Here is an 11,896-nt window from a genome sequence, read left to right as displayed (position 1 = left end):
GTGAGGCGTCACCTGCCTTGTTTTGTTTTTTCAAGAGCAATAAAAAGCACACTAAAGGTATTTGATGTCTAATGTACGGGAATATCAGACTTTTCTTTGTTAAAGTGAGTGTTGCTGGCTGTGTGTGTTGTCCCACCTGGGTCTCTGGGACTGTGGAGGTTTAAGGCCTAAAGTCCTTAGAGATATTAAGACTTTTACACCTCGTGTTGTATCATAACAGTGTCGTTTGGTGTTTTTTTAGCGGCTGGAACAAGATGAAAAAGTTGGGTTATCTTTTTTAGAATCCTCTTTAAGTTAAGAATTGGTTCTTTTTATGCTGTCTTAAGGGTACATTTCTTAAAAGCAAAGTACAGTGGTTCAGTGGGCGAAAGTTCTTATTTTGGTCATCTCTAGTGATTGACAAGTTCACTGTCTTCTCTATGTGTAAATTTCAGAACCCACTCCAGCTGTTTTATAGGCGATTCACATAATTATACCGAATGTCAATAATCATCCTGTAATATGTATATTGATAAAATATTCTGGGCTAGTTTATTTAAAGGTTTATCTAATTTGCTCAAGACTACAACGAGGTTCATAGATGCTCAGCCTTGCTATCCAACAGCTAAGCTCCAGAGCAAATAGAAGATTGTAAATAACCCAATCCGTATATCTCCTATAGAGTTTGTAAAGGCTTTTGGTGCCAAGGAAATGTAAAGGAAGATAACTGGGTTTTTTTGTTCTTTCATTCAACTATCAGCTAACTTTCTGTGAGCACAAGAATTTGAACTTCCTAGTCCCAACTGCAGCTGCAAGCAGATGTTAGGAAATGATTTGTGAGAGTCCGTAGCTCCTACTCAATCACCTAATGTCACAAGTAGAGTTCAGTAAGGGGTGAAGGGAGGGGAGGGACAAGGGGAAAAAATGAGAACCAAGACTTGTCATGTAGAGGTACAAGGTCCCAGTAATGAATGTAACTGTACCGTATACCTAAAATGTACCAATAAACTCAATGAGGAAAAAGAAAGTAGAGTTCAGTAGCTGGGCAGTTGCTCACATCATAGAATAAATGACATTAGTTTCTTTTCAGTCTTCTCTCTTGCTGAGAATTGATGGAATTTTGTCTTACTGGGTGAGAACAAGAGCAGCTGAGGGTTACTTTTATAACTATGAGCTGAGGCTTTTTTCATTCTGATCTAGGGTGTACTCTTTTAGGAACTTATACCCAGGAAGGTACATAGGTGGAGGAGGGTGGCTATTGATGATCAATAATGAGAGGCTATGTGTCTTCTCTCTTACAGCTGACTGCCTGCCTGACTCTTATTCCTTAGAAACTTAGCCACAGTATTTTAAAATCCTTATGTATGCACTGTTACCTTAGGTAAGTTGCTATTAAATGGAGTTATAAAAGAACACAGAAACAAGGAATTGCCCTTTATTATTTTAGTCATTCTATTTCACAAGTTATACTTACTTGATCAAAACTTTCACCTTCAAATGAGTTCTTGAAAGTTTATGAGAAATAAAAGGACTGCCTGGTCTCCCTCAAATAAACTTGATCCCCAGAAGAATCAGTTTGAGGTTTTTTCTCTGTGTTGCTACCTGTTTGTGAGCATGGTAGGTGAAGTGGGCAGGAGGGAGGACATTCTGTGTTTTCCTCCTTGTTTCATGTGATGCTGCTCCAGAGGCCTGGCTTGAAAAAAGCAGAACATTCGGCTTAGACAGATGGAGGGTAGGGTCATTTCAAATGAAATGAATGCACCAGCCACAATGAAATTGGCATGACCATCACTGCTACTATGATAGACTGAGTTTTATTGAGTCTTTGATAGGCAATTGGGGAATAGGTTAGGTTTTATTTATTTTTTCCCCTTTTTGGAAAGAGAGGTAAAAGGAGGCCCTTTAATTAATGATAGAAATCCTGGAAAGCAATAAATAGGGTGGAATATAATATCATGAAATAAAAAGGATCATTCTGTTTTGAAAAGAATCTTGAAAGTCTGGTGCATCCACCAAAAAAATAAATGTATAGCATTCCAAGCAATAGGAAAACATTTGGTGGGTGTAATAAAATGAGTTATAGACTTGTAGGAGAGAATTAGGGATTGAAAAAAGTGGAGTGAGACTCAGTAGATTTTGCTTCATAAAGAGGGATCAGTTTACCTTGGGGAGGTGTTCAATTTAGGCAAACATTAAAGTACTATAGATAGATAAGGTAAGTAGAAATATTGTAGGCAGTCAGATAGGGCTAAATCCTCAAGAGGGCCAGGACAAAGGTGAAACACACCAAAGCTGCAGGTCAGCTGAAAACCAGGCCTCAAGATGGAGACAAGATGGCCAGACCCACATAGTTCTTCCAAGAACTGGGCTTACTGAAGTACAGATAGGCATCGACTACCCTGGGAGTGACCAGAGACCTCTGGACCCACTGCCTCCTAGGAGAATCCTGGTTCTTTCCACCCACACTTGCTACATAACTTGCTTCCCAATTGGACCACCATTACCTAAGTGACTACACTTGTAACCTTATTGGATGTTCGTGGCTGTGGCCCATGTTATACCCACATGGGTTTCACCCTATAAAACTTCTCTGTAAAGTGGGGTCCCTGGCTCCCCACTCAGGACCCCTCCTACCTCTCAAAAGCTTTCCTATCAATAAATATCTTCCCACTTTCAACCTCCATCATTCCTAGAACTCATTCTTCAATTTCTAGAGAACAAGAACTTGGTATATCATTCAGTTAATAGGTTGGGAGATATATTTCATATTTCATATTTTCCCATGACAGTAGGAGCTAAAAAGCATAATATTTGGCTTTTAGAGTGCCTGTGTTCTGCCTAACAAAATATGAGATGATCAAATCCCATAGTCCATTTGTATGTATAATGTATTTAGCATTCTCTTTAAAATTAGTTGGAAAGTATATTTTCTTATTTATCCTATAATGAGCCCACTTTCTTTTGGTAAACACTGTTACCTCATGAGGATTTCAACCACAGTTGTGGGAACCCACCTTCCTAAAGGAGGTCCTTCTGCAAAACCATTTTCCAGTTACTATTTCTTTTTCCTTTTGAGTCCTGGCCATTTTCTTCAGAACGGCCAGTTTGAGAGTCCAGTTTCCTTTTCCAAACCCCAATCCCATCACTCATTGTACATAGGAAAGGAAAGTGCTAACTTGGTAATGTAGTTGACTGGCTTTTAAGAGCATCGGTTTAATCTTTTAAGACCTTTGGAAAGACTATATACTTGGGAATATTTATGCTTGGATGGTGAGACATTTTTACCTCATTAGGAACTCTCCATTCACTGATGCTTCCACCTTTATTAATATTTTAATTAAATTTGCTTTGTGAATATATTTTGCTTTTGATGAACTTATTGTAGATAGGTAAATTAGATATCTTGTAGGCAGTTAGACAGGGCTGGGGAGGACAATTGAAATACATTCAGTGGTTAGCATTATAAAAGGAGAAAAAAATACTGTACCCACTTACTTCCCCTGGGTATAAATAGCAGTGACTGATATTCTAAATAGGCATCAATCTCCTTAGCCCATTTCCCTTCTGAAATTTCTTGAATGTGACTTATATTCCCACTTGATCCGTTTAATCCATGTTACCTGGGTAACTGTACTTGTAATCTTACTGGTTGATCATGGCCTTGTCCCACCTCATGGCCACCTTGTAATTTTCCATTGGTTCTTAGCGTTTTGTCTCATTTTTTTTTTTTTCTCATTGAGTTGATTGGTACATTTTAGGAAAGGTTCTAGTGTTGTTTCATTTTTGTACCTGCCTCACCTAAAGGCTTTGTCCTATAAAATACCTTTGAAAAGTGGGGTGGGTGGGCAACCCACTTTCCAGTCCACCTTGCTATCCTTCTCTCAATAAATGTTTCCTACTCTTAACCTTTGTTCTTCTTAGAATTCTTCAATTTTAGAGAACATGACCTGGCATTTTGGATATCTAGCACGTTGGGAGGATTATTTTTGTTTATTTCTATACTATTTTTTGATTACTTGGTGCCGTATATCAAAGCAGCATGTAGGGGGCCCAGGATGTAGCTCAATGGTGCTGTGCCTGCCTGAGTTTGATCCCCAGTACCGGGAAACACACACACACACACACACACACACACACACACACACACACACAAAAAAAAAAAAAAAAAAAAAAAAACCAGCTTGTATTTTGAGGTTTACAATGTCACTGTATAAATCGACCTATCAAGGAGAGCACAATAGCATTATGGTTTGTAAAAGGGACTAGCAGAGAAGGCAACACTGTGGATACTGGTGTTTTAAAACAATCACCCGTCCATCCAAACAAAGAGCTAATCTAGGCCCTGTGTTTATGCAGGCAGTTTAGTACCAGGCCTGCTTTGCCTAACTTGCCTCATTAATCCTCACAGCCCTTTTGTGAATTAGGGGATTCTTATTGTTGACCCCACTTTAAAACTGCAGACTGTAAAGCCAAAAATGACAGCAGTTGCCAAAGCCAGCACTAGTGATTGCTTACACTGGCCAGTAGTGGGCCACACTGCACCCCTTCTCTCTCTCCCTGGGCACCTCCTCTCCAGTCACTGGAATTGGCTTTGGATCATTTGCTGCAGTTTGTTCTAATAGAACAGGCACAATGGTGTAAGAATTTTAAAGTTTAAGCACCGAAGCCACTGTGTAATTGTATGGCGGCCCTGCATTGATGCAATCCCCCTGTGTAATTGCCCATGCAAATTTGAGCAATGTGTAAAGGACACAGGGACCCAGCATTTGGCTGCAGTCTCCTACCTCCAGAAACACTTAAATAATTCGAAGAACCTTTGTCATTTTAAAAATGCTGTCCCAGTGTCCTCTCAGAGAGGCAGACGTCACAGATCAAGACAAGGTTCATGATCAGAATTTCAGTTGTAGGTTCTCAGAGCCATACTTCTTTTTCTCAGCCTTCTGAAGGACATAAAGATTATTCCAGAGCTTTCATTAAATATTAAGCATTTTATAAAAAACAAAGGTATTTATGTCTCTTAAAGCAGTCTATTTAAAATCATGGATTAGTTGCTCGTGAAATGACCATGCAGTCTAAAATGTAGCATTCTTACAAAGAAACATCAGCCTGGGAAATACAAAGGGAATGGCTGCAAACAACTCAGCTGAAGACATATTTCCCTTGTTTAGTGTAAAACAATAATAATTAGGAAGCAAGTCAGTAGGGGATCCTTTTTAGATGATTGTACATCAAAATAAAATGGTAACAGCAATATCCCCTCCTCCCCCCAGGGAATGAGGCTCAACGAAACCTAGCTTCCTATTTCACACTATATGCTTGTTTTTAATTCATCTAAATATGATTTAATCTAAAGCAAATGAGAAATTGAGATTTTAATATAAACATATGTACATAGAAAGTGAACACAAAGATAAATGACAATCTTAAAGAACACACTTTTCACAGCAAAAATTTTATTTGCTTAATAAACATACTGCTGTACCAGTGTATACGTTCAGTGACATTGGTGTAGATATGCTACACAGATAGATGATTTATTTTTAGCACTGCTGAGAGAGATAGCAAATCTGCAAGAATATTCAAAATTAAAGTAGATGCACAACCAAAAATGATTAGTTAAGGGAAAGATAGTGATATGGACAACACTGGGCATTGCTAAATAGAAATGCTCACCATGAAATTCTCTAGATACACCTCATTTTATTTCTGCCATCCATATGTTTTATTCTATTATTGTTCACTTAGGAAACTTAGGAAGTTTTGGCCTTGAAGCCAGATTTAACCTTTAAATTCCTAGTACATTTGAATTTGGGGAGTTCTTTACAGCACATGGCAGAATAACAATTTCAGAGACCATTATTCTGAGGCAAATAATAAAACTTCACTGCAGGGACATCGCCAGTTTTTAAGGTTCCAAATTAGTTTTGTTTCCATGGCTTTAATAAATCCTTTTTGCCTTTTCCCCCGCCAGCCAAAGCATTTTTCTTTATATTTAACTCTTTCCCAAATATATTTAGATTTCTGTCCCACTTGAAGGAAATTGTTTCACACTGTTACTGGAGATGAGACTGTCTTTTTGTCTTTCTGAAATTTATAAGAATTATCAGGAAAAATGGATTTTTTAAAAATTGTTTTTGTTTTAGAAATAGGTTTCAAAATAATTGTACTGCAGAGTAAATTGAGCAGATTGTTTAATGACTTAAGATAAATGAATAAAGTATGATAAAATTTAATACACAGAAAAGGCAACCAAATTCCAGGAGAATTAATATATTACCATTCCTCGAATACAAAATATGTGAAGATTATTTTTAATCCAATGTTTGCAAATATAAAATACCTGGAAATGCACAGGCACCTCAGATTTTAGAAACAGAAAATGCACATACAATGCTAACTTTTTTGACTCACCTTATAAATTTACTTATAAATAAATGACATCATTTATGGGATACCCATGAATGAGAAAATCTAAAATTGTTCTGGATGAAATTACAGATATATATTTTCAAAATGTATCAGTGACCATATGATACATTTTAAAAATATATATTGTTTTTATATATACTGCACACATGTAATTCTTTATTCTATCTTTAGTGAGAAGATGACCTCGTTAGGTTTGGTAGTATTGTATCTGAGAAGAAAAAATAAAACGCTTTAGAAAAAATTTAAAAAGCAAAACACAGCTCATTCTTTGGTGTGGAAATGGAATAAATGTCATTGCTTTTATTTAACAGATGGAAAACCTAAGACCTGGACAGTCCCAAGATTACCGGTCCAGCCAGTGGCCAGGTAGGGTGGAGCCTCAGTCTACTGTGCACTGGATGGTGACTCTCACAGAATACCACTCTGTTCTTACCTGTCAGGATAGGCTGTATTGTAGGCCAAATGGGTGTTATTTGCAATATTGACTAATAATAAATAAATGTTATGTCTGAAAAAAAATACCTCTCATAGAAAATATAGGATGATGTCATTTCAACTCTTAGTCTCAAGAGGCCCCAGGAAGCATACTTAATCTGGTCAGTTTGAGGTTTTGCAAGGAGGCTCACATTTCGAATGCCTCCCTTCAATAGAAGGACTACTTAGATAATTATAATAAACACTAATAATGAGGACTGGGGAGTTTTCTTTTTCTTTGTTTTGGAAAAGCAAACTATATGGCAAACCACGTGTACCTCACATTCTTGGAAATTATAAATTATTTTATAAAGGGATTAAAAGTACTTCAAATTTTCAGAAGTTCAACCTCCAACCCCCAGGGCTGTTGGTACCAAGAAGGCTGCTACCCTCACTTCCACTGCTTCGTGGTCATGGAGGGACAGATCGTGGCATTAGTCAGCAGTTTCTGAATCTTGACCCACAATAGGAAGGATATCTGGAGACAGGAGAAATAGATGGAGGCAATTACAAACAGCTACTTGATTGATGGTTGACATTGTCAGGGCTCCGCTGTACGGCAGATTGCAATGGTGTTGAACTCCCCTTGCTACCAGTGGATGTTGCTATTGGCAACCGTGCAGTGAAGCCAATAAAAAGGCAAGAAAATGAGAGTAAAACTCAACCTTAGTGGAAGCTGTAGGGTTTGTGCTATAAATTATGTTCCCCTTAGCAATATGCAGCATCAAGCTTCAGGGTAGCTACTGTGTTTATAGCTGCCTGTGGTCTCTCACCGACCCTACGTCCAGTTTTATCATAAAGCCTGTGCTTTCGAATGTTGCTGTGCACGGACTGGCGTCCGTTTGTCTTGGCCATTTACTTATTTATTTATTTATTCTCTGTCGGGGAAGTTAACAGATGTACGCTCATCTCTGCCTCAACACGGACTGATTTTCAATTCCCGTTTGTGAGATCGTCGTGATATGGCACAGTACCAGAAGCACCTGCAGCGCTTCGCAGCTGCAGATGCCTGAGGATCTCGCAGACCCGTCTGCTCCTAACTCCACCCAGCCTTTGTTTCTCACCTGAAGGAAGAGAGACAGCCCTGCAGAAGCTATTTTCCTTTATGGAGGAGTGATTCAGAAAACTGGCTTAATAAAATCCATAAATCGGAACGACCTCCTCTTACCTGCTCTGCAGAGGCAATTTTTCCTGCACTCATTTTCTCCTGTAGTTTCTCCAGCCTTCCCTGCAGAGACAGCTGTAAAGGGTGGCCAGAAACATTATTTTTTTAGGGCTCCCATTCGTTCCTTCTCTTTTTTGGTCAAACCCCTCCCTGCTCAGTTGTCTTTATCTTAAACAACTGACGAGATTCTACACCTCCATTTTGTGGTTGGAAGTGCCATTTTTCTTTGTCTGGATTGACTTTCCCTTTTCCTTTGGCAGCCCCCTTTAGCACCTGCCTCATTTTCTATATTTTCTTTATTGGTCTTTTTTTTCTGTCCTTCTCCTTCCATTATTCCCTCTCCTTGTCTGGGTTGTAATTTACTTTGTTTCTTGCCATAACAAAACTTATTTCTTCTCTATGATTATCTGTTTTCCCTAACTTCCATTTTCACATTTTAATTTTACTAATTTCTTTTTCAAACATTTCCCAAGTGACTCCTGCGTGCCAGGGAAATAATGTCCTTGTGGAGCCTGGCCCCTATTTCTTTAAGATTCGGTTAGTAACATTAGTAACTAATACTGATCAGTGAATATAAGAACTAAAAAACGTTTTGCAAATTTTAGATTTTTCAGAGCTGGAATAAATCTCAGGTTTCATTTAGTGCAGAGATTTTCAAAGTCCTCAGAGTCCCTTTGTGGACCACCAGGTAAATAACCAGAGGTGAAGATGTGTAGGGACTATAGATCCACAAACTTCTTCAAGCAGAGAACTTCAGTTTTTAGATATCTAATATTATGGAGATTCACTGAAAGATTTATTTAACAGAGAGCTCTAAAATTAATACATGTTTAAAAATCACTGTAAACTCATCTAACAAATAAGGAAACAAATGCAGAAAAGTTTAATGACTTGTCCCCGGTCATCCAATCAATAGTGACAAAAATACAGTAAAAGTCTAACTTCTAGCCTAGCATTCTTTGGATAAGACACACCCAATTCTCAATCCCTCAGGTAAAGAGAGAGAGGGATTCTTTTTTTTTTTCTTTTTTTCTTTTTGGTACCAGGGATCGAACTCGGGACCTTGTGCTTGCGAGGCAGGCATAGTGCCACTGAGCTAAAACCCCGGCTGAGAGGCATTCTATTCAATAGAGTTTATTCTTATTTATTATGAGGCTGACTTCCTATAGAATATGTGCTTTCTGCCCAGACTATTGTTTCTTAACCTTTCAAACATCCTTTCTTACACTTAATATAAAATTGAGGATTCCTGCATTTGGCTTTACATTGGTTAGTGGTAGAATATTTCATACCAGAACTTGTCCTTGGTAGAACTCAAGCTAGTCAGTGTTCAGTTTCCAATGCTCTGCTGTGTGTCCTGTGAAATACCTCTCATTGTTGGAAATAGTTCGTAGATGTTCTTAGGTCACTTGGCGGGGGGGTAAATCTAGCTATAGATTTCCTTTCCTCTTTGCTTTAATTAGAGCTTATGAATCCATTTCTCCTGGGAGAAGTCTTGGTTTACAATGAAGGCTGAATTTGAAAACTGCAAAGTAGGACCATGATCTCACTGTAGGTTACAAATCTTATGTAAACATCAATCACACAAACACATCTGCTGCATTACTGCTATGGACTTCTGGGGGCATTAGGATTGGTTGGTGTCTATAAGGGTAGTATAGCTTTTATCTTCCAGGTAGGCAATTCTGGAGGCTCTGATCTGACATCAAGAAGCTGTAGGTGTGGTACTCGGCCCTGATGTCCCCTTGCACCACATGGTAGCTGTCTATCCTCTTGTTTTTTCATCCTTTATTTCCCCAGATAAACCATCTTATTTATCTTTAAAAGAAAAAAAAAAAAGAAGCTGTAGGACTGAAAATAAAATACCTCTATGGAATACAAAGCTGGATTCCTGGGACAGTCTGGCCTAAAAGGGCACTCTAGGAAAGGCTACAGAATCAGGCAGTGTTTGGCTCGTAACAGATTGAAGCGCATATACTGAATGAAGCAGCAGTAAGCATGCTTTCACTGTTCCATATTCCCTCAACTCAGACTGGGCAGACCTGGCTGTCCCCAGGTCTGCGGGTCCAAACCAGTCTTGTACCGAAAGCCTTTGTCTCAGCCCATGTGCAATCATCAGGGGCAGCTGAGGCTCCACGCTCCTCTTCTTTGAGCTTCTGTACTGTTCTCAGCTGCTGAGCACTCCATGCTGAGAGCCCAGAACACTTCCCAGTGCATCCACATCCCCAAGACTTCAGGTCTGATTGAGCTATGAGAACAAAAGGATGAGATGGCTGGGTTGGAGCTGGTCCTTCAGGCCACACTCATTGTGCAGCAGCTCCGAGAAGACAGAGGTTTAGTTTCCGTCTTCTTCAGCCACCATGAGGCTGGTTGAGGATGGGGAGGCAGCTGAGACCAGCAGTCTTTTTCGGTGCAACTCTTCCCACTTACTTCGGTTTGCAGCCACTGAATCCAGCATAGGCTTTAGTTTCACATTGACTCTCACCAATGCCTAAAACAAAACAAACAACAACAACAACAACAACAACAAAGAGGTGGGGAGAGAGGAACCTGAGTCAGAGATAGATAGGATTTCTGCCTTCAGTTTATAAGGAGAATGAAAATGGCTATAAGAAATGTACATTATTTTGGTAAACACGAGCTATGTACAAGAAGTAAATATGCATTTAACACCATTGTGTTGTACTAATAGAACCTGTGCAAAGAAGGCAAAAGAAAGCAGGGTGGCAGTGTACAACTCCAGGGGGAGCCAGCCTCCTAGACTCACAGCCTGTCTTACAACTGTATCAAGCAAGACAGAAGAAAAATATTCAGCTCACACTTTTCTACTAATGTTTGTACCTTTGCCTGTCACCGAGGGCCCAGGTCTCAATGCGCTGTTAACTTAAATTTTTACCAAGACAAATGTACAATCACTCCGCCACTGGTGCCCCTGGGTTGTGGTCCCTGAACAAGCAAAGGCTAAGTTAAAATGGTAAGAGGCAAGAGGAGAGGCTCATTCTTAAGGCTAAAAGACCTGGGAGCCTGGCTCAATAGACAGATCAATAGAGAAACATACAGAAACAGATGTGACAGAAAGAGAAAGAAATGTAGAAGATGGGAACAGGGCCATGAGTGAGGTGAGGAAAAGGGCCACATTGGGGTGTGGGGGGTGTCCAGAGGCAGGCAGACCATTGGGCACATGCCCAGGCCACAGGGTCCTCACTTGTACCAGGCCTTCTAAATATTTTATTTTGAATGTAACTTTGTGCAATTCTTAAAAACAAGAATCTCTCTACTCCTGAATGGTTTAAGTTTCTGGCCTCACAAAACCTGAGAGCCTCTTTCAGTGAGACAGTGCAATTGAATTTAAGGTGCATGCTCCCTTTGGGGTCTGGAGAGCCTGGGGATGCACCTGAGGACATTGCCTCTTGCCAGCTAGAATGAATTCAGGAAGCTCAAGTTAAACAGAAACAGATAAATGTCTTACAAGCCTGAGGGCACAATGTTTGTCCAATGGGGAAATTTCATAATTCTCTGCTTCACTAACTCTTTTTTTGAAAGGTAAACATGGAATTTAAAACCTTGTAAATCTTTTACTTTTCACTCTGAGGAGCTTCCAAATATTTGGCCAGTAAAATATGATTAGCAAAAACTATCTGTTAAGCATCTTGTAAGTATGAGTAATAAATAAGTAAAGCCACCCATCTTAAAATATATACAAGAAATCTCAGTGGTAGCTGGGCGTGGTGGTTCATGCCTATAATCCCAGCATTTGGGAGGCTGAGGCAGGAGGATCGCTGTGAGTTCAAAACCAGCCTGGGCTACATAGTGAGTTCCAGGTCAGTCTCAACTACATAGAGAGACCCT

At 39.4% G+C, this 11,896-nt stretch overlaps 1 protein-coding gene across 3 annotated transcripts in view; it reads right to left on the bottom strand.

Annotated features, from left to right (window-relative positions):
* Nucleotides 1–5,466: 5,466 nt before the first annotated feature.
* LOC104850230 (dual 3',5'-cyclic-AMP and -GMP phosphodiesterase 11A) overlaps nucleotides 5,467–11,896 on the bottom strand; it is a 355,951-nt gene continuing 349,521 nt past the window's right edge. For all 3 annotated transcript variants that reach the window (XM_010607069.3, XM_010607066.3, XM_010607067.3), the window contains one exon: nucleotides 5,467–10,538. In XM_010607069.3, the coding sequence (XP_010605371.1) occupies nucleotides 10,383–10,538 (156 nt within the window). In that variant the 3' untranslated portion in view covers nucleotides 5,467–10,382. The remainder of the gene's footprint in view (nucleotides 10,539–11,896) is intronic.

Source organism: Fukomys damarensis, unplaced genomic scaffold (genome assembly GCF_012274545.1).
Source record: "Fukomys damarensis isolate Sample0158 unplaced genomic scaffold, DMR_v1.0_HiC HiC_scaffold_26, whole genome shotgun sequence".
Taxonomy (NCBI): Eukaryota; Metazoa; Chordata; class Mammalia; order Rodentia; family Bathyergidae; genus Fukomys; species Fukomys damarensis.
The sequence above is the reverse complement of the archived record's forward strand: the minus strand, read 5'-3'. Positions and strand labels throughout refer to the sequence as shown.